This window comes from Phocoena phocoena, chromosome 2 (genome assembly GCF_963924675.1).
Source record: "Phocoena phocoena chromosome 2, mPhoPho1.1, whole genome shotgun sequence".
Classification (NCBI taxonomy): domain Eukaryota; kingdom Metazoa; phylum Chordata; class Mammalia; order Artiodactyla; family Phocoenidae; genus Phocoena; species Phocoena phocoena.
Genome location: NC_089220.1, coordinates 125,917,631 through 125,941,475, shown reverse-complemented (window position 1 = coordinate 125,941,475; position 23,845 = coordinate 125,917,631). Strand labels below are relative to the sequence as shown.

The following is a 23,845-nucleotide window of genomic DNA, read 5'->3' as shown; positions in this document are numbered from 1 at the left end:
GGGTTGCTTCCACCTTTTGGCTATTGTGAATAATGCTGTTATGAACACAGGTGTACAAATATCTGTTCAAGTTCCGTTTTGTTGGGGTAGATACCTAGAAGTGGAATTCCTGGATCTTATTTTTATTTCTTGAGGACTCACCGTACTCTTTTCCATAGCGGGTGCACCATTTTACATTCCCACCAGCAGTATACAAGTGTTCCCGTCTCTTCACATCCTCACCAATACTTGTTATTTTCTGCAGGCTTTTTGTTGTTATTGTTGACAATATCCATCCTAAGGGATGCAACTGATCATCTCATTTAACCTTCACAATAACTCTGGGTATCATTATCCCCATTTTACAGAGGAGAAAACAGAGCCAGAGATATCAGGGGACTCACACAGGACAGTGGTGGTAGCAGGATCTGAACCCCAGTCTCCCCACAGAGACGATGCTCAGACTCCTGGACTGAGCCAAGCCACAGCCCAAGGAGATTCAGCGTTCACTGTGCAGATGAGGGGCTGCAGGTGGTGAACGGGAACCACCCTGAGGGCCACTGGAAAGGAAGCCATGGTGGGGGCACTTCTCTGGCTCAGGGCTCTTGCCAGCCAGGGCAGGACCCACTGCAGAGGAGCCTGGCCCCTCACTTCTCCTGCCCACTCCTCCTGATCTCAGCGAGAGGCTGCCCAAAGGCTCCAGAGGGCTTTGGGACTCACAATTACATAGAAGGCATCTCAGAAAGGCCTGGTTTCCCATTTGTGACTCTACTCCCCCACATTTTCCCCAAGCCGGGAGGAGTTTTGTGTTTCTAGCAAATTGCCTCAGCATCACATGAGTGAGTAAGAGCTGTCTGGCAAGGCAGAGAGGCTCCCACTTCTCTCCAAGCTAATGATAAAGTGCTCTTGGGCCATGAGGGTGGAAGCATCAGGGAACAACAGAGACACAGTCCTTCTGCTGATGTCATGCTGAGGCCTGCGCTAAACGAGAGGGCGGTGGTCTGTGGCCCGACACCGATGTCACTGACATCTCCTGCAGGTTAGGGACCACCTAACTGGAAGGGCATCTGCTTCAGAGTTGCCTCCGTTGGCCACCCAAGCACAGAACCCACAATGGTGCAACCCAGCGGCCTCCAGAAGGAAACTCTCCCACAAGCCACCCACTTGCCGACCTGAAGGTAGGAGGGGGCTCTACAGCCTACATCTGAAGGGCCATAGCTGGAAACCCTGCAGAGGTCAGTTCCTTCTTGCTCAGCTCTCTTGCTCTCCATCTCAAAAGGCATTCAAGCATCACCAAGTGTTCTGTGGTCTCCCATGTAGTGCCAGAACAAAGGTACCCCACGCAAAAACATACCCGCATATTTTCACCATTTTTAAATGTACTTCAGCCATTATGTAACCTTAGTCATGATCCTGGCATGAGGAAGAAGAAAAGTTGAACTTGGTCCCCTGGGGCCACTAGTTTCAGTACGGACTTTCTGCTGGGCCCCAAACAGAAATCCTGCCCTGGTTCTTGTTGTGTTGTCCCTTCTCTGGAGGGCTCCCTTCTGGGGAGCTTACAGGAACAAAGAAAGCCCTCCAGACTTTAAGGTACAGAAAGTGTAAACACCACACACTTCCATGTGCAGACACGCACCTAGGCATGTGTATATGTACATATGTAATGTGCATACACATACACACTCACATTTTTATTCACCACGGTCACTATCTTCAAGCCAAACCATAGGACAGCCATACAAGGTGACCAGGAGGAAACTCCACGTGGCCACCCCTTTCTTGCCCTCACTTTTTTTCCCCTCAGGCAACAGCAGGTCCTACAAAGGGTCTTTTGAAAGACCATCTCCAACATCCAGACAGGACTTAATTGGCATTTTTCTTTAAATACTCTTTACCTACCTTTAAGGCCTAACAGTGAGAGAAAAAGTTAGTTTACTCAAGTACACTCAGCCCTTCCACCCACAGTTGATTGAATCTGCAGATGCAGAACCTGAGGATACACAGGGCTGAGTGTACTAGGCCACTTTATATAAGGGACTTGAGCATCCGCAGGTTTTGGTATCCACGGGGGTCCTGGAAACAATCCCACAGATACCAAGGAAAGACTGTATATACTTTTTAGCTTTCACAGTAACTCTATTTCCTAACTCTCTTAAGGGAATGACCTATTTTTTTAATTGTATGATGAGGAAGACAGCAGCACTTGCCCAAACAGTCTGAACCCCTGATTGCTAGGTGCATGCATATTTTATTCCCAAAATTAAAATTGTTCATAAAACCTCTCAAAAATCACAGAATGGTCTAGAGCATTATTATAAATACCAATATAACTTCTGACAAATAGATGAATTTGCTGAAGACCTCAGGTTGTCTGATTTGGGACAACTAATATGTCATTGAATGTTAAGCCTTCTCCTTTGTAAGCTTCTCAGAGTAGACACAAAAGACATGGTGTAGATAAGCCTGAAACTGAAGCAGGGTGCACCATGCCCAACATGAGATGGGTATGAGGTAAGGAGATGGACCCCTCAGGACTTGTTCATTCAATGGGGCAGCTTCCCCTGAAGGCAATCATCTGAAACAACTTCTAACAATCTTGAAGCAAAAGTGAACTGTGACTTCTGTAAGGTCCCAAGGAATAACAAGTAAAGTAAAATGAACATATAGGAAAGCCGTCAGAAACAAAGAAACCCGAAGCTGACTAATAAAACTTGTAATTTTACCTCAAACAATATTTTTCAGCCTCATTCAGTGAATAGAACATTTGACACCTCCACAATTCAAAACCACTCTCGAAGAATGAAGACTGACCAACACCATGAAAAGATAGAAGATGAATGCTCACTCTGAAGGAAATCCACAAGGGGGTGTCCACACTTTCTGGCCACAGCACTGGGATTGGAACAAGCAAATGGCCGCCCAGGGCGACCGCTGTAAGGGGGATAATGTACAGCCAGACGATACATTTTGATGGTTTTTTTTTTTTGCGGTACGCGGGCCTCTCACTGTTGTGGCCTCTCCCGTTGCGGAGCACAGGCCCCAGACACGCAGGCTCAGTGGCCATGGCTCACGGGCCAGGCCGCTCTGCAGCATGTGGGATCTTCCCGGACCGGGGCACGAACCCGTGTCCCCTGCATTGGCAGGCGGACTCTCAACCACTGTGCCACCAGGGAAGCCCTGATGTTTGTTTTTATACATAAAACTTGGCCTTACTTTCTTGTCTGAGCCCTAAATTATAACACACTCAGTGAATAAAAACCCAGCCAAGGCAGCATTGCGACACTGTAGCCCCAGCCTCCCTCGCCTCTCACTGGCTCCCCAGCACATTTTACATCCATGGCCTCATGGAGGGCTGGCCTGAAACAGACTTCTGAAGGAGATGCTTCATTCCTGGACACACTCATCCTGTCAGTGATGCTCCCTTCGTCCCTCACAGATGGACCTGCTGCATGGAGGTCGATAGCCACATTTATGAAGTGCCCCCTGGCCCGGCCAGACCTCTCAGGGAGCTCAGCTCCAGTGCTGTGGGCCACACAAGGAAGGGTCCTTCCAACCAAGCTCAGGGACAGCTGTGGAAAGGGACCCTCATGTCAGAGCAGCAGGGCCCCAGGACACCAACCAGGCTTGGACCCCCTTGACAGCCTCTCCCTGGCCTTCTGTGTGACACATTTCACGAGGCTGTGGAATATATCCATTTTCCTTTGTGTACGACCATCACATCCCTCTCCTGGGGGAGGAAAAGGAAAGCTTTTCCAGTAATTAAAAACTATTATGAGACCAAGTAAGGAAAACGATAAATCCCGATAATTAAAACTAAATTCATAAAGCCTGAATCAGGCTGTCAAAAAAAAATCACCATAGCTCAGCCTGCAGCCGAGGGTAGGAGCAGGACAAACGCACCACACCCCCTGACTGTAACTAAGACGTGTCTGGTCAGCCAGGCTGTGGTTAGACATGGCTGCTCAGGCCGGCACCTCAGAGAGGCCCCGGATGTGGGAGGAGGAGGGCAAAGGGCCAGCAAAAGCCTCCAGAGGTCTCTAGCCTCCACGATCCTGGAAGTCGGGCACCCTTTTCTCATGTAGGAGGCTTCCTCGTTAGGATGGTGGCAGGAAAGCAGATCACACAGGATGAAGCAATTCAACAGAGGAAAAGCCCACACCCCGCAAAGGCAAGTCTGAAATGTGCACAGTGGGAACCACAGTAAGAGGGCAGCTGCTTCTGTTAGGGAAGAAGGCTGTTTTCCCAGATCCTGCTGCCTTAAGAATTGCCTTAAGTTCTCCTTGTGCGTGTCTACCCCCAAGGTGGAGATGAGCAAGACCTCTAAGTGTCACCCCTTCCCCTTCCATAGTGGCCCAAGAGGAAGGGAGGGTGTGTCTGGTGTGAATCTTTAAAAGTGTGTCCACTTGTCTGCTCAGTCAAGCCGCCAGCCAGTGTGGAGGAGCTTGGTGAGGCCTCTCTCCCACAGGAGTCAGGACCACCTTAGAATCAGGGCCAGGGAAGCCCCATCACCTGTGTCAGCAGGACCCCTGTCAAGTGCACAGAGGATGTGTCGGTGTCTTGGGTTTCAATCTTTACAAAAAGATCGGGGATGTAGTGGATATTGTCATTCTGAGCTGTCCAGCTTCATCCTTCCTCTGTAAAGCACCCCCTCTACAGACCCACCTTGCATGCACTCGTTGTGGGAGGTGCCGCTGCCTCCCTGTGGAAGCCCAAAGGGCCAGAGCCACCCTCACTCCACGCAGGTGGGGGTAGAAAGAGGCAGCCACGTGACTGAGAGCAAGACTCGTAACAGGGAGCCGGTGACACGGTGGCTGTGGGGCAGACGGCGCCATTCCTCTCAGCCCTGATGCAGACCTCTGCCTGGGGTCTGCAGCCTTCCCCCGCTCCAGGGCTCCCTCGGGCACTAGCTGTGTTCCAACCTGGTCCTCCAGCCTCAGGGGCAGTCCCCCTTCGGATCCACGCCCTTTTTGCTTGTTTCCACAGTCAGGAATCCTGTCTGATGAGCTGGGCTAATGCAGACTGGGCAGTGTAGAGGGGAAGTATCCATATTATTCATGGAACCCCAAACTCCACCCACTACCTCAGAGATTCTTCAAATGAATCATTCAAATTTAACTTTGAAATTTAAATTTAAATTTATTAATTTAAATTAAATTAAATTAAATTAATTTAAATTAAATTTAAATTTAAAGTTAATTTAAAATTTAACTTTAAATTACTTTTTAAAATTAAACTATTATAAAAGCAGTGATTAAAACATTTTCAACAGTAGGTTACCTTTGGGGGCATATCTCTGGGGGACTTGGAGGAGGCATGAGGGAACCTTCTTGGGGCTGAGAACATTCCATATCTTAATCTGAGTAGTTGTCTGAGAATACAGGCATATGATTACACAACAATGTGGGTGTACTTAATGCCACTGAACTGTCCACTAAAAAAATGATTAGGATGGTAAATTTTATGTTATATATATTTTACCACAATTTAAAAAAATAGATTAAAACAGAATTCAAAACACTCCTTTAAAACTATTTCAATAAATAAGAGATAAAAACAAGTATAGGCATAAATTTTTAAAATCCATCAAGATTTGTACCCTTTACTATCTGTAAGTTTTATTCTAATTAAAACAACAAAGCAAACAAAAAACACTATTATATACCAAACATAAGATGTTGATAACCCCCAAGTTTTCCCAGTTTCTCAAGGTACCAGATTATCTCATTTTCTAAAAACTCAGGGCACAGCCCTTCCTGCTAGAGTTGGATCCTGAGATTTGAAGGCAGCTGTTCAAAATCTCTTAGCATTGGCAACCACATATTTATGTGATTCAGATTATTTTTCCATTCTGTGGAATCAAAACAAAATACAAAAATAAATTGGATGCTGGAATGACAAAATTACAATGATGGATTACAGATAAGCAGTAACCAAGGTTAGGGAAAGGGAGGGAAGGAGAGGGTGATTCTATAAGGCCAGCCCGAGGGAGCTGCTTGGAGGGGATGGACCAGTTTTGTTCCTGATTGTTAAGGTGGATGGAAAAATTCACACATGTGATAAAATGTCATGGAACAATAGGTAAAAACATAACCAAAAATAAGTGCATGCAAAACCAGTGAAACCTGAGTAAGATCTGTAGTTTAGTTGACTGCATGGTGCCAATCAATTTCCTGGTTTCGGAAATCCACTATAGTTACATAAGATGTTACCATAGAAGCTGGACGATTGGTATGAGACTTCTCTGTACTATTTTGACAACTTTAAGAAATTCTATAATTATTTCAAAATATAAAGGTAAAAAAATACAGAAATAAATTGGATGAGACTGCTATAAGATTGCCATAAGCCCAGTTTTTAAATTATTTTTATCAAATTACCCATTATTCTTACTGACTTGATAATATGTACAAGTAAATTATGACACATTAAGACAAATGTGTACTAACAAAACACCATGTAGGTTTTGTGATTGTTTTCCCCAAAAAACCATAAGTTGAAGCCATAACCCGTAGTGTGAATGTATTTGGAGATGGGGACTTTGAAGAGGTAATTAAGATTAAATGAGGTCATAAGAGTGGGGTTCTGATCCAATATAAGTGGTATCCTTATAAAAAGAGATTAGGACACAGGCATACATAGAAGGAAGACCATGTGAGGACACAGGGAGAAGACGGCCATCTACAAGCCAAGGCGAAAGGCTTCAGGAGAAATCAACCCTGCTGACACTTTAATTTTGAACAAGCCCCCAGAACTGTGAGACAATAAATTTCTGTTGTTTAAGCCTCCCAGTCTGTGGTATTTTGTTATAGCCGCACTAGCAGACGAATACAAGTAGTGTGGTGATGTGGTTTAGAGGAGGGAAGGATGCTTGAGAGAGCTAGCTGTCTACACAGATATGAAAGTTACATATTCAAAAGAAAATTAAAGCTGGCTCTAAATCACATGAAAGAAAACCAGGTCATTAGATGCATACTACTCAAAAATACTGTAGTTCCTTCATCTGCATTCATTCGTTTATTCCTTCATTGGATCAACAGTGGCGACTCAGCCTCTCCAGCCCTGTGCCAGGCGCTGAAGGATATGGCACATGGGTTAAAGCCAGACTCTGCTCTGTGTAGCACAGTCTTCCAAGGAAGATGTGCAGACACAGGCAGTACAACGGATTCATGTCTCCGTGGGGGCAAGCATAGGGTGAGGAGGGGCAGGGAGCAGAAGCCCCTCCTGGGTGAAGTGTGGAGGTATCAGAGCTGAGCTGTGAACACTGGGAAGAAGTAGCCAGTCCTCTGGATAGCACTGGCCTTGGCAGCCATGGCAGTGGACAGATATGGACATATACCAGTCCTCTACAGCCCCAACTAGACTCGGGCATCAGCTAACCCTCTATCAAAGCTTACTTCACATTGCATTTGCCTAGTAATTCTGTTATGGAGACAGCCCCCAAATAACGAAGCACAGATTGGTTACTTGGTTTTTAACACCTAGTTCTCAGATTTGTCTAGAGGATTGCCAAAGTATAGTATAAAATATCATTTTGAAACTCTAAAATGTGACATAAATGCTAGCCATCATTCTACTAGATTTGGAAAGACCTTGTAAGTCACCTAGTCCACAGTGACCATTTAATGGATTATGGAGATTTACTGAACGTCACCCAGCTTGTACCTGGCAGAGCCAGAGAGAAGGCCTGGGATTACCCACTGCCAGTACTCCACGGGAAGCACAGGTTTATAACGTTTGAATTCCACAATAATATATATTCAATCTTATACTGTTTTCCTTCAATTTTCCTACAATTCTAAGCACATTCAATTCCATACCTTGCTTTTGGTGGTGCAATATTTCAACCTCTTAGTGAATAGAGGTTTGTGCTATAGCAGACAAAATTGGTTTCTGCTAACCAAGTGCTCTATTCCTACACTCAAAGACTGGTTCCAATTTGAAACCTATTAGAGTTCAAGAGCAAGCCAGATATAACTGAAGATAGGAGAGAAAGGAAATGGCAAGTGAAGGGGAAGGTGGGGGGAGGAGGTGTAGGTAGAAGGGCAGGGGGAGAGGGAAACTGTGTTTGCCAGCACTACGTGTCAGCATCACTTCCGTTTGACCAGAAAGCGATGAGCCTGATACCAAGGCTGTGGAAGGACACCAGTCCCACAGCCCTGCAGTCACACTTCACCTCTTATGACACTTGGTGAAGCTTATGTCTCATGACAATCGTGTAATTCAGCGAGGTCCCCCTCCTGCACTGGTGATCAAGAGGCTCAGAGACAAATGCAACCCAACTACAGTCACTTCAGGACAGCCTGAGGGTTCCTTCCTTTGGTTGAACTTTTCATATCTTCCTTACTAACCCTTTGTCTAGATGCCTTCTGCCATAAACAACTACAAAACTTTTTAGGAAAGAAGAAAAGTAAAATAAAATCAGAAACCAAATTTACCAAAAAGAGGTAACAGAAAAGGCAGAGTTTGTTTGAAGATGGCTCCTTCAGACTGTGTTATCAAGTGTCCACATTATCACAGGGTATAGAGTTATTATTTTAACTCTAAACTTACCAACGGTGTCACAAGGTTCATCTTTGTGTACGCAGAAATCTGTCCTAAAAAAATTAAAAAAAAAGAAATAGTCAGGTGTGTAGTACCTCCAAGAATGGGAGAAGAAAACATTGTCAATTAGTCTAATTAATCTTGATTACTCGTCTTGCCCATAACAAAGTTATCACTTTAGTTGCCACCTGTTATAATGAAGAATAACTAGCAGCGTTTGCCAAGATTAACCACATTTCCAACTGGTAGGCCCAGTTACCCCGTGTAAGAGCCTCCTTTCATAGCTGAAATATTCCATAAATAACACTCAGTTGCTGGAAGGACTCCTTCCAACGCTGAAAGTTTCAGAAGATGTTTACCAAGTCATGTATCAGAGATAATTATTAGTCAATATCATCAAACCATAGTGACTTCCTAAGTTACTCTACTTGGGCAGCAACTGGTTTTAGATGCTGGAATGACCATGTATCACTTACATGAGAACACAACAAAAAAGTCATTTCTAAAACTTATATTCTTTAAAGCTCCCTAGGATCTCCCAGGTGTGTGGCTGTGGACAAATGAAACAGCAAAGATGCTCAAAATCTGATCCAGCCTCGGTTCTGCAAGTACAAGGGCCTCCCTCTGGCCTGTGAGGTATGAAATGAGGAATCTGGGCCATTCTTTTCCAAAACCAGAGCATTCCCACTATTCTGCCCATAAGTTCCCTAGTTGGGAGCTGACCAGAGCGCTGGCTGGGGAGGTATCTTGCCCAGGACTGGGTGAGGACAGCAGCGCCTGGCCCCACGTTCATCTTCTCATGGCATACCGTGGGGACTGGTAGAAAGCACCCACTCATCTGCATCTCTCTAAACACACTCCAGTGCAGCTTCAGGTTGAAAAGGTGTGTTCTGAAGGCACCTCTTCTCATTTCACTTTTAAAAAATTCTCTGGGAAGAAAAATGGGTCAGGCTGGCACTAAGCAAAGTTGTCAGTGAAAGTGGCAGGTCCTGGATGGGTCACACATCGCCTTCCCTCATGAGATAATACCTTCCCCTTTCTGACACTCCATCCCCACCTCGGCATTCAGTGTCCTCAATTCCTCTCCTACTCTCTGTCAAAAATCTATTCTCACGGAAGGATCTGATCTGCCATTCACACTGGGGACAGTGACAAGAAGGTAATGTAGTATCATCAGCTTTCCTTTTACCTCCACTCCAAACCACAGCACCTTCTATCCTATTTGCCTCCATAACGTAACCCATGTCTAACGCCTCTCAGCACTATGTGAATGTCCATGTGAGTGGAGCAAAACCTGCTTGTTCCCAGCCCTGGCTCTGCTTCAGGCTGGCCTGAAAGTTGTCAAAGACTCTACCCACCCACTAGACCCGCAGAGGCCAGATCTGTAGGTTTAAAAGATTCCACTTGGGGTTCTGATGTACAGAATTTCCTGGTCCAGGCCACTGCCTCAGGCCAAGAAGTCTTGCCAGGCACCCTGGACATCCTGTGAGCCCAGAGGAAAGGGCAGCTGGCATGGGTGTGACAGCTTTGAAGAGGTGGCCCTGAAGCTGGCCAGAGAGACAGCTAGAAGGAGCTGGGCCAATCAACTAAGCAGCCCACATGGGTTTTGCTGACTGCGTCTCTAATTTTTTCATAATGAACATATATATTTTGGTAATCAATTTTAAAATAATTTTAACAAAGGAAAAAGGAAGGCTTCAAGACCCTCAGGCTTTTCATAACCCCCTCCAAAATCAAGGGAGCCTCCATAGAAATGGAGATGGAATAGCCATAGGAAAATGAAGATTCGTGCCTTGATTTTTCTGTCAAGGACGACCTTTCAGAAGACTAATTAACAGGCAGTAGAGGGTGGCAAGGAAGACACAGAGGCAGAGAAGAAAACAAACAAATAAAATTAGGGACATAAATATGTTCACTGGTCTGGTATCTAACTAACCCCAACTCAACATTCTTGATCTGACACCCTTCCCATTGGAATGTTTTGGGCATGTCTCACACACACACACACACACACACACACACACACACACACACACACACAGACCAGACTGGCCTGAGATCTTGCTCCAGGGTTTCCCAGAGTGAGCAACTAAGTGTTGAAAGCATCATCGCATTGCCTCACCTGGGCAAAGGGAGAAAGGGTGTGTGGCCATCAGTCCCACAGAAGAGAACTAAACAGACTGAACAGGGCTGCTGAGGGGACTGGCCCCAGCTCCTTCTAGCTGTCTCTCTGGCCAGCTTGGAGGAAGATGGCTGACAGGGCATTGTGTGTTCTCTCATCCCCCGGCTTCCCTGGAGGGAAACGTGTGGTCTCAAGTGATGGACCCTGCAGCGTCACCCACTGCTTCTCCTAAGGAAGTGGGAGGACATATGGTGGGCTCACCATACGTGAGTCAAGCTCAATTAGAGGCCTGGCTTGAAAGGGTCGCCAAAATTTGAATCTTCTCTCCCCTGCCTGTTCAAGGTCCTTTCTCAGAAAAAGAAAAGCAAGCCTTCTGCCTGCAGGGTCACCTTCATCTCCAGGTACCCTGGCTCCCACTGCAAACTCATGCCAAACCCACATGTTGGGGCTGCAGGGGTCAACTGGGGAATCAATAAAAAAGGTCCCAATGCAGCTCTCCAGCCTCTCAGTCTGTTCACATTCACATTCTGCTGTTTGTTCCTCAACAGAAGGAAGGCTGCGCGGATCTACAGGCCAGAGCGGGCTCCGTGGATGTGTGAGCTGTGCCATCACGCAGGCCCCTCACTCAGAAGCCTCCCATCCCCCAACCTGCTTTACCGCTCTGCTCTCAACATCTTGAAATTCTTAAGAATTTTTTAACGTGGGGTCCCGAGTTTTCATTCTGCACTGGGCACCACAAGTTACATAGCTAGTCCTGCGCATAACCTATTGCCTGGCATACAGTTGGGGTTTAATAAATACTGGCTCCTTTACTAAACGACCAGCATACATTTCCAGATCACTTTCAACGTGCCCTGTCAGCTCATCAGTGGCCTTGTCTCTCCCCTGTGTTTGGAAACCCAGAAAAACGTAACACCACAGGTACCCACCAAGCTGTCACATGAGCAAGGCCAAAGGTTGAGGGAGGATCATCCCTGGGACTGGGTGGAATTTCATGGGAAGGGAAGGTGGAGGGACAGCTGGACGTCCTGGTGGTCGCACTCTGGGCTGGCCATGCATGTCGCTCCAGGTGTCTCCCAGGAGAATAGACCTGGGTTTGCAGGGTAAAATTCCTGGCTTTCTGGAGGACATGTGGAGCCAAAGGCAAGGCCGTGCCAGGTGTTGAAGTCCCCTGAAGTCCAGTCTGTGCGGGTCCCATATGGCCCCCAAACTCAGTCTACTAAGAGGTCTTTGCTGGCCCTACACACGGCTGCAGCTGCTGGATATGCAGCTCCCGCCGCTCCCTGCTCAGCAGCTTCTGTTGGACGCGATGTCATGCTCACATCTTGGCAACCGGCCATCTGTATGGTTGGTGGGCGTCCAGGAGGATACACTCTCGGGCTCAGCCACAGCCCGGAAGAAAAACAAAAAGAGAAGAAACCCTCACATCAGCCAGTCCCAAGACCTGAGGACGCCGGCCCCTAAACACCGTTGGCCTGTGCAGCCTCCAATTAGACCCTCAGCTTGGATTACTCTGGGAGGAAAGGACGGCTTCTCCAGAGCAGCAACTGCCTCACACCCAATTTCCCTGTGAAAACATCAGTCCATTATTATCCCAACCTAAGGAATTGCAGCTCTCAGCCTCTAATTATTAAACGATGCTTCTCAGCCAAATTGGCTTCCAGCCCCAACTCCATCACTGCCACCCCATCCTCATGGGAGGTCTTGAGTTTAACGTCTGTGAGGAACGAGAGGACAGATGGCACCAATCGGTTCAGTCCAGCAGCTCCCCACAGAAGTGAGAGGGATCAAGATGGCTTGAAATGGAGAGAGACAACACAGGGTCCCGGGCTGGCCGCAGGTGACAGAGCGGGATGGAGGTCTTCGCATCGGCTCTGCCTGCATCTGAAGAAACCTGGCTTTCCCAGGCCACAAGGCATCTGCCTCCCCGGCCTCCCCACTCAGAAACACCCGCTTGCAATCAGGACCACCCCCTCAATGTGCTTAGTTAGAAAAGAACATTTTAAAAGTTTTTTATTGTGCTAAAATACACGTAAAATTTACCATCTTAATCATTATTAAGTTCACAGTTCTGTAGTGTTGAGTATATGCACATTGCTGTGCAACTAATCTCCAGAACTCTTTTCATCTTGCAAAAGTGAAATTCTATATCCATTAAACAGCTCCCTATTCCCTCCTCCCCACAGCTCCTGGCCACTACCATTTCTGTCTCAATGAATTTAACTTTCTAGGTATGTCATATAAGTGGGATCACAAAGGATTTGTCCTTTTATGACTGGTTTATTTCACTCAGCAAAATGTCCTCCAGGTTCATCCACGTTGTACCTAGTGTTAGAATTTCCTTCCTTCTTAAGGCTGAATAATATTCCATTTGTATGGAAACACCACATTTCGTTTACTCATTTATCCACTGATGGACACTTGGGTTGCTTCCACATTTTAGCTATTATTACTAATGCTACTATGAATATAGGTGTATGAATTTCTTCAAAATCCTTTTGGATATATACCCAGAAGTGGAGTTGCTGGATCATATGGTAGTTCTATTTTTAATTTTTGGAGGAATTGCATACTGTACCATTTCTGTACATTTTACATTGGCTGTACCATTTTACATTCCTACCAACAGGGTACAAGGGTTCCAATGTTTCCATATCCTCACCAACACTTGTTATTTTCTGTTGTTTGAGTTTTTTTAAAAACTCAGGCATCCTAATGGGTGTGAACATTTTTATGCAAAATATTTCCAGTATGGTAAATAAGCTGTTAGGAGACAGGAAAAAGAGAAAGGAAAATATAAAGCCTAATGGACAGCATTCTCAGGCTGAGGGTGCCTTCAGTCTCTCTGATGGCGTTTTGTAAAAAGGCTAATCCAGAAGTTTTGTCTACACTAATTTTGGTAACATCTACTGCCTCTGGAAAAAAGTTAGTCGTTCCCAAACCAAGATCACTTGCAAGTGTTTTCTCTACCCAGACAAGGAAGGAAACAGCAGGAAAGCAAAGAAGCAATACAGGGAAAATTCCCATAGGTTATTATTTTTAACAAAACACCAGAATTTATACATTTGATATAGTATTTACACAAACCACTTTCAAAGTAATAACCTTGGAAGTTTAGCTGCATATTCCAAAGATGATGATATTTAGAGCTCCTCTCTAGGAAAGGTCTTTAGTACTCATTTAATTATCATTTGGAAAATCAATCACATTAATTTATAGTCACATATAGATATGGTTTCCAAGGACTTCTGCCTGCCCCACAAATCAAATCCACTCTCAAAGGGTGGTAGCCATAAGACCAATACTGTAATCCTCAGTGCTTTATGGAAAGCCCCATAGGCTCCAAAAGCTATTTCAAAGTGCCTTGAGCCATGGCAGCCTCTGGCCAGTGAGTGTGGGAGCCAGAGCTGCTGGGAGAGGTGGTACCTAGGGCTTCCCAGCACTCACCAGGGTGGGCAAATCCAGATCTAAGGCAAGTACAAGGTCATGCTCACGCCTTGTCCTTGGTTCCTGGTAGACCACCAGCCAATGCTGGCAATCAGAATTATTGAATAGACTTCTCAAATGTTCCATTATACATTTAATCACATCCTGTAGAAGCAGCAAGTGTTCTCATAATGGATCAGTGAGCTACAGATCACATTTTAACCCTTTAGGGTTGGCAATTGATGAATCATCCACAAGAGTGATTAGGCATCTAGTTGGTGTCTGATGGTGGCAATGTGCATGTTCTGGGTTTTTTTAAGAGGAGAACGCTAGGGTGCTACATTGCCTGGTAGAGGGTGCCTGAAGCTGGGGTCACAGATCATCCCCAGCTACCTTCAGGATGTCATCAGGCCAGGGGCTTGTTGTTTATGGCCCAAGAGATGCAAAATAAGAGCCCTTCTGGACTCAAAACCAAAGTCTTAAACCAGATTTAACTCTTCTTAGAAGGGCAGGCTATCTTTAAGCTAAAGACATGGTAAACTGTTCCCTTTCTCTGAACTCGGAGAAAAAGAAAGCATGTAATTTTGGAAGTAGTTTCCGTAAATTAAAAAAAAAATCTTAAAATTCAAAGTTAATATATTCATTCAAAAAAATAAAATTTTGTATTTTAACCTAATGGATTAAATTATCACAAAACATTTCCGCATATTTTCTAAAAGGAGATTTTGGTGTGAACACATAACACATTTTATTTACATCTTTGAAGTAAAACAACCAAGGAAAATCAATTTTTCTAACAGAGATTTGAGACATAGGGAAAAAATGAAATAGCCACATCTATACCTATCATGGGTTGAACTGTGTCCCCCAAAAGATATGTTCAAGTCCTAACCCCACACCCAGTCCCTGTGAATATAATCTTATTTGGAAAGAGGGTCACTGCAGATGTAATCAAGTTAAGATGAGGTCACACTGGATTAAGCTGGGCCCCAATCCAACGACTGGTGTCCTTACACGAAGAAGGAAATGTGGGCACAGGGAGAACACCATGTGACGAAGGAGGAGACTGGAGTGATGCATCTACAAGACAAGGGATGCCCAGGATTGCAGCAACCACCGGAAGTTAGGAAGAAGGCGGAAGGATCCTCCCCTCCTGAGCCTTCAGAGAGACACGGCCCTGCCCGCACCTTGATTTCAGACTCCTGGCCTCCAAAACTGTGAGAAATAAATTTCTGTTGTTTAAGCCACCCATTTTGTGGTAATTTGTTACTGCAGCCCTAGAAAACTAAAATAACATTGCTGCTATCTGCATAGAAAGCTGCCTTTGGTTTCTATTGTCCACTGCCGGGCTCCTTGGCTTCCCTCTCAGTCAGGAAGAGTAAGTCCAGCTCTGTAGCCTATAAAGAAACTCAGCTTCTTGCTTCAAATGGAGCCTCTACGTGAATTCCACAGGCATCTCTGCCCACTGCTGTTGTCCCAAGAGTGCCCATGGATGGGCTGTGCACAGCACCCACATGCTTGCATGGACTTCTCTCCATAGGAAAATCAGGGTATTCACTTCTCCCACTTTGGAAGCAGCCTCAAACACAGATGAGCTCTTTCCAGTAAGCATTATATTTGGTGCTGGGAAGAGATAGTAGATGAATTTTCTTGGAAGTTTTAAGAGTCTTGGGTAACTAGGATTTCCATAGTTTTATATTAATGATAAGAATAGCAATAATAATAGCTAACACTTGTGTCCTTACTTTGGGCCAGGCACTGTGAGAAGTGCTTCCTGTGCTCATTTAATCCTCACACTTTGGAGGTAGGACTATCATTTATCCCCATCTTACTGAAGAGGAATCCAAGGTTCGGACATGTGACCCAAAGTCTGATTTCCAAGCCTGAATTCCTAGCAAATTGCCATCTGTCCTCTCCAATGGAAAATGCCCTCCCTTTCTCCTTGCAGCTCCAGGCAGAGTCTAGTTTTACCTGGTCACGAATACAGCGGCATCCACGGGGGGCGTATCGTCCTTGCCTCCTGGAACCTGATTGTTGCCGAGGTACCGTGCGCCTCCATACTCCTCATTCTGCCAGTGACAGAAGCTCTCCAGTGACCGCTCACCATGATGCCCAATGGACAATTTGGCCTAAAAGAAATAAGGGGGCAGTTACAGAAGCAAATGCCCAGGGAAGCCAGAGTTCATGCTCTGACCACAGTGTGGATGTTAAGGTGGAGACAGTTGCTCGCCGGGGCGTCATTCAATGTCACCTGCCCACAATGCTGGTAGGAAGATGCAGAGACCCAGAGAGAGGCCATCAGGGGCCTTATCTATAAGTTCGAATGAAGACTATGTCATTAAAGAAAAGCTTTCTTCTTTTTGGCAAACTGAACAGCATACCCAACGTTCTCACGTTCACTGCTTAACTCTGCAGGTAACACTTTCATAAGGAAATGCAATCAAAAGACCAGAAAATGATATTACAGGGCACCCAAATTTGGCCTGAAGCTCAGGTATAGCTCCAGAAGAGTAGCCATGATTCCAAAGACCTCACCATCAACTTTGCACCCATGAAACATGCGGGAGTGAAGGAGGGAGGCACACAGGCCCACTGCTCAGGGTTCCCCGAGATTCTGAGCAGATTAACCACACACCAAGCCTCCAGTAACAGTACCTGTCCTCCTCGCACCAGGCATCCCTGGTCCCTGGCCCAGGGCACAGTGTTGCCATCTGCAAAGCCAGGGAAGGAGGATAAAATACAACACTTGGACTCCTCCTCAGCGCTCAACAGCAACTAGGAAGCCTGGAGACCAGTTACATTTTCCATTACTGTGCCGATGGGGACTTACAGGACGCTGTCGTAGCAGGACAAGCTTGGTAACTTGAATGTTAACTTTAATTCCAAGGCTCTGGTGCTGAAACATATTGAATACCTGTCAAGAGAGAAAAAAAGAAATAGAGATATAAATACAAAAATAAAAACAACAACAACAGCGGTATCCTGGATGGCATCCTGGAACAAAGAAAAGATAGTAGGTGAAAACTAAGGACATCTGCACAAACTATGGACTTGAGTTAATAACAATGTAACAATATTGGTCCATTAGTTATAACAAACATACCATACTAATGTAAAATGTCAATAATAGGGGAAATTGTGTATGGGAACTCTCTGTACTACCTGTTCAATTTTCCTATAAATCTAAAACACAAAATATAACTGAATAAAATATAAATGTATTTATTTATAAAATGAAATATAAATTCTATTCATTAAAAATTATATTAATTAAAAAAAATTTTTTTAACTGTGTTCTTGCAGTACAAAAAAAATCTAAAGAGTAATTATATGAAATTCAAATTTCAATGTTCATAATAAAGTCTTATTGGAACAAAAAAATACATATATGTGAGATATATAGCCCAGATTTTATTTAAAAGGCCTTCTGAGTCCAAAAAACTCCCATAAATATAAATTCCTCAAGAGAAACAAGTAAAAGAGAAAACTCTGGAATCACACACACGTGTGCATACAAACATATACATGTAAAGATAAACTGGAAATCAGTTGGTTGAAAAAAATGTATAGGACAGGTGATTTTGAAAAACAGAAATGGATGTCTGCTGATTCTGGTGTTTCCTGCAGGAAGGTGAAGGGGATCTTTATGAAAGGATGGGGGAGGTCCATGCCTGTGGCCATCTGCCCCGTGTCAACTTGTATCTTCTCTAACCCTCATCATAACCCATCAAGGTTGGTGTCTCCACCAACCACGACTCAGTGACATAAAGCCACCAGCTCAAGACCCGCTGTCAGTCAACTATGACTACAATCCATATCCAGATTGTCCAGCCAAAAAGGCCATATTCCTTTTTTCCCTGAATTCCTCATTCTAACAAAAGTTTGTCAGTGAGATAAAGTTATAGTAACAGAAAAGGATATGCCCCTCTCAGTTTTGCACCTCTTGTTGGTAGAACTTAATTATAAGGATCTCAACATCAAGAAATCAAAGGATTCAAGGAGAAGAGAGATAGGAAAACTCAAGTAAGGCAAAGGAATGAAAGGTGACGTAGACAGAAGAGAACCATAGGATTTGAGGACCCCCAGATCATTACGATCCTCCTGAGTTCCTTCTCAGGAGACAGCAGGATTCAGGGAGGTACAATGGAGTAGGTGATGAGGGTAGTAGTGTAAGATATAGAGGGAAGAGATAAGAATCTTTTAAATATTCCCTTTTCTTTTTTTTTTTTTGTTTTTTTTTTTGTTTTTTTGCGGTACGCGGGCCTCTCACTGTTGTGGCCTCTCCCATTGCAGAGCACAGGCTCCGGACGCACAGGCTCAGCGGCCATGGCTCACGGGCCCAGCCGCTCCCTGGCATGTGGGATCTTCCCAGACTGGGGCACGAACCCGTGTCCCCTGCATCGGCAGGTGGACTCTCAACCACTGCGCCACCAGGGAAGCCCCCTTTTCTTTTTAAATTGGGAAAATAATTTTGTTTCATTATGTCCTTTTCTTCAGCGTTATTGATATATAATTGATATACAACATTGTATTAGGCTCAGGTATACAACATAATTATATATATTATACTATATATCATAGTATATATAATATATACATATCTCAAAATGATTACCACAATAAGTTGTTAACATCCATCACCTCACATAATTACAATTGTTTTTCTTGTGAAATAACTTTTAAGACCTACTCTCTTAGCAACTTTCAAATATACCATACAGTACTGTTAACTATAGTCACCATGCTGTATCTTACATCTCCAGACCTTATTTATCTTACAAATAAAAGCTTGTACCTTTTGACCACCTCTACCCATACCCCTACCCCCCACCTCTGGGAACCACCAATCTGTTTTCTGTATCTATGAGTTCAGGTTTTTTAGATTCCACATATAAGTGAAATCATACAGTGTTTGTTTTTCTCTAACTTATTTCACTTGGTTTTGAATATGCTTTTTTTTCCTGACAGACATAATCCAGAGGGAGAATTTTCTAGCAGGGGCATTAAAATTTTCTCTCCAGTACATCAGCAGCAACATAAAGCAATGACCACAGCCAACAGCGTGGCCACAGTTAATTCAGGCCATGTGAAGCTGGACACGGCGTCGGGCACACAAGCGGCAGAAGCCAGGCACGCACAGTGCTTGAGCATCTGTGTGACAAAGGAATTAGCTGTGTCAGTGCTTGGATTTTTCTCTTTGAAAACTATTATTAAAGCAAAACAGAATCTTTGTGTAATTTAATATTCTTTCCCACAAGGAAAAATACAACATATTCAGTTCTTCTGTTCTCACTACCCCCTCCCAAAACTTTTTCTTTCCTCAAGGACAAAATTGCAGTCATTTTTTTTATACTAGACCATCTGTAGGCCAATTCTGAAGTCATACCTTAACTACCTATCCTTAAACCTGGGTGAAGAAGGGAAAAGCACATAACTTTTTCCTTTTTTCTGAGAACCACCCAACGGCTGTAAATCAAATTTTTCCAGAAATATTCAGCCTTAGGATTGGGCCCAAACTGGAAAACCTCAATTCAAAACATGAAAACTAGAAAGAATGAAAACTTGAAATTATGAGGGAGAAAATTCAAGTCACACAGGGTTTCAAGGTGCAATCTAAACAATGCCTGTAACAGCAATGGCAGCCAAAGACATTAAAGAATATTGTGGGTTTAAAGCAATAACACAGGAAAGCAATTCTCAGTGATGTTCTGACACGCCCCCTGAAAGCAGCATAAAGAACAGAGCCTGAACGGAATGATGCAAGTTTCAGGAAGGACAAAGCTATAGAAACAAACTCCCTCATCAGAATCCCCCCTGCTCTCCGGCTGAGGACAGTTCTGCACACCCCATGTACCGTGACCCCAAAAGGCTCAGGTACTTTTCTTAGAGCAAATACACAAAAAATATGTGAGCTGGAGGGGGAGAAAAGCTTCATGCTCTAGAGGCTGGGACGGAGGGCGAGATGGGGAACTGTTGTTTAATGAGTGTAGAGTTTCCGTCTCGCCAGATGACAAAGTTCTCAGGTTTGATTGCACAACAATGTGAATATAATTAATGATACTGAACTGTACACTTAAAAATGACTATATGGTAAATCCTGTTATGTGTATTTTACCAAATTAAAACTTTTTCATTAATTAATTTAAGACAAGAAGCTTCATGCTCTGAACAACGTTCTCCGGTAAGCCTGCCGGAAGGTACCCCCCTTGATGTGTAACTGGGATGCCCACGTTCAGGAGAGCAGGCAGGAGCGACCACAGCTAAAGCACCTTGTCACCTGAGCAGACCATGCTCCCACAAAGCCCAGCAGAGCGCAGGGCCAGGCAGACGCACAGGATCTCCCTCAAGGCCCAGTGCCGAGCCGGGCGAGCCGGGCGAGAATCCGACGACAGCCACAGAACACAAAGCAGCAGGCCTCAAAGACATGTAAGGAAGTCTCCCTGTTCTCCTCTGCCATGGAAATTCACACTCAGGAGAGTCTTGGAGGCAGCGGCCCCATGATGTTTAGGGAGACACCTGGATGGGCAGGGAAGAGCACAACCAATTGTCTGGAAAGTCTGTCTCCTGTATCCAGCTCTGGCTGCATCCTGGCAAGTGTTCAGAGCCCCAGCTTCATTTGTCACATTTCCTTGGCAGCCTGGGGGCCAAGTGGGTGGACCCACTGCCAGCAGCACACTGCAGGGCTCCCCTGGCTGGGCAACAGGGGACACGGTCAGGGAGGGGTAGACAGGGACAGGTGATGGGGGCACGTGGGGAGGAGCTGTTAGCAATGCCGGGTGGGGTTTTCACATGAGCACCACCTACCTGGTGACTTAGGGCCTCCCCAGGGACAGATGGGACGTGGAGGTGACTCCCTCACATCGCAGGCCGCACCCATCCAGACCCGCACCCTGGAGGGGGCTATATTCTCTAGTAGTCCCTCTGAGAGGGGTCCCTGAAGCAGCAGCACCAACTTGGCCTGAGCACATTTTGGAAACGCATTCTGGAGCCCACCCCAGACCCCATGAATCAGAACCCGGTGGAGGGGGGTGGGCCCAGCCATCTGCATTCCACAAGGCCCCCAGCAGCTTCCCATCATGGCCACTGGGGTGTGGGAACCAGTGAGCGCTCTAGCAGGGCTGTTAGTTTCTCTGCTCACCAGAGAGGCTTGTTGTCTGTTTCACATGGTAATTGAGTCAAATTGATGTCATTTTTCCTCCAAACAGAACTTGCCTGGAGCGGCTCAGGTTTTCATTCCACTCTGGTTGTTAAGGAAGCTAAAAACAACCAAAGCTCTTTCAAGTGGCCCCATTTTCCAATTTGGCTGCCCAAACCCACGGCTTCTAGTGTCAGCACCACCTGTTTCCATCTGCAGTTTGTTCTTTAAAATATTCCTGCTTCTGTGTCACCAGCACCCCCAACCAAAGGAAAATAAAGTCACATACATAAAAAGGCACTACAGCATATTTGGAAAATCAACCAAAGCCCACTCACGGCACCCACTGCGGCTTGCTGACAGCTCAGAGACACAGGTCTGGCTGAAGTTTCTCCCTCCACACATTCCTGCACAGGTGAGCGGATTGCTGGGACACATAGCCCAGTGGGACTCTATACCCCTGAGCCAGGTGGAGGGATCTTTTAAAACACAAATCAGTGTATACCACTCTTCTACTTGACCCCTGCACAGCTTCCCCGTCGCACATGCAGTGAAGCCGGCTCTCCATGCCCTGACCCCTGAGGGGGAGGCCGGAGCACCTCTCACTGTGCCCCACCCTCCCCATCACCCACCAGGAATCACCTCTCCCTGTGCCTCCCAAATGCCAGACTGACTCCCACTGGCTGGCTCCTTATGTCAGTGTAATGCTTTCCCTTCTAAGTGGAGGGTCACTCATCACAGAGGTGTCCCTGACTGCCCCAGTCACTTGCTATCACCTGGATCTTTGCATAGCAGTTTATAAAATTTGCACACAAATCTGATTTGTGTGTTGAGTACTGTCTGTTGGTGCCACCACATGAGCTCCATGAGGATGGGACCTGTTGTGGCCCCTACTCGATCCCCAGTCCCTAGGAAGTCCCCAGCGCACATTAGGTACCCAATAAATATAACTGAATGGAATTAGTGAGTGCATCTCATTTTTTTTATGGTGGTAAAAAACATATAAAATTTACCATCTTAACCATTTTTAAGTATACAGTTCAGTAGTGTTAAATATGTTCTCATTATTGTGCTACCATCACCACCATCCACCTTCAGAGCTTTTTTATGTTCCCAAACTGGACCTCTGTACCCATTAAACAACAACTTCTCATTCCCCTCTCCCCTCAGCCCCCAGCAACCACCACTACTTTCTGTCTCTATGAATTTGACTACTCTAGGCACCTCTTATGAATGGACTCATACAGAACCTGTCTTTTTGTGATTGGCTTATTTCCTTAATATAATGTCCTCAAGGTTCATCTATGTCATAGCATGCATCAGTTTCTTTCCTTTTTAAAGTTGTATAATATTCTATTGTGTATATATGTACACATATATATTTTTGTTTATCCTTCAATGGACATTTGGGTTACTTCCTCCTTTTGTGACTTATTTGTGAATAATGCTGCCATGAAAAAATATCTCTTGGAGACTCTGCTTTCAATTCATTTTGTGTATATACCCCAAAGTGGAACCATAGAATCATATGTCATGTGAGTGAACCTCTTTTATGCTTTGGTCTGTGTAGTGTCTGGACACTTTGCTGGGATTTTTAAAATTTCCTTTTCTCTTTTGGCTAAAGATGTTGTTTTCATTGGGGAAAGTTCCCCACTGGGGGAGCTCTGGAGAAAGGAAGGAACCCTCTTTCCACTGTAGAAACCAAAGCAGGTGGAAACTCACTCTGCCTGCCACAGAAGCCCTAGAGGGGCACTGGCAGTGGAGAGATGGTCCCAGGACACAACAGTGGCAGCAAGACTGTAGCCCATACTCCTGGCCGGAACTCAACCTTGCTCTCTCCTGCTGCCTGGCCCCTCTCCCTTGAGTCTCCTGCCCCTTACCCTCCCCCCAGTTCTGAGGCTAGTGACCCAGCCTTCCTTTTGATTCTGGGCTCCTCCGTATACGGCTCCAAAAACATGTTTCCTCTTTTGCTTCAGTTATCCCAGATCTAGTTTCTTCTGCTTATAATCAAAACCCCTGACTGATACAAGAACCAAGCTCACTGCTCTGTGATTTACAAAGCTCCTTTATTCCTTGTTTTAAAACGGGACCACTCTGCATGATGCTGGTAGGGGAACCACTGACCGAAATCGCCCAACCTGGCCAGGCACCACAGTAACCATCTGCATGAGTTGTTTTACAACAGAAAGTCCTAGTAAGGAATATGGAACTAATAAGCCACGACCAACCTGAAGAATTCAGGAAAGGTCAAAAGGAGATGCCAGTCCATATGTCCTACCAACCTCCCAGAATCCTCCTCGCTGGAATCCATCTTGGCTGAGCGATGCACACACCACCAAGAAGGATCCTGAGTCAGAATGATTGGCCAGAGACCACCTGAAAACTAATCCCATCACCATAAAACCCGAGACTGTGAGCCATGTGGCAGAGCAGTCCTCCTGGGTTCCCTTACCCTCCTGCTCTCCACCCGGGTGCCCCTTCCCAATAAAGTCTCTTGCTTTGTTAGCACACATGTCTCCCTGGTCAATTCATTTCCAAGTGTTAGACAAGAGCCCACTCTTGGGCCCTAGAAGGGATCCCCCTTCCTGCAACAATGCCAGGGTTGTTTTAGTACTGGCTTCCATGCTTTACAAGTCCTCAAA

At 45.3% G+C, this 23,845-nt stretch overlaps 1 protein-coding gene across 1 annotated transcript in view; it reads right to left on the bottom strand.

Annotated features, from left to right (window-relative positions):
* ADAMTS17 (ADAM metallopeptidase with thrombospondin type 1 motif 17) overlaps window positions 1–23,845 on the bottom strand; it is a 355,743-nt gene that overhangs the window by 243,886 nt on the left and 88,012 nt on the right. The window contains exons 5-7 of the mRNA XM_065871925.1: window positions 16,899–16,982; window positions 16,040–16,197; window positions 8,530–8,573 (exon numbers count right to left, since the gene is read on the bottom strand). Of these exons, the coding sequence (XP_065727997.1) occupies window positions 8,530–8,573; window positions 16,040–16,197; window positions 16,899–16,982 (286 nt within the window). The remainder of the gene's footprint in view (window positions 1–8,529; window positions 8,574–16,039; window positions 16,198–16,898; window positions 16,983–23,845) is intronic.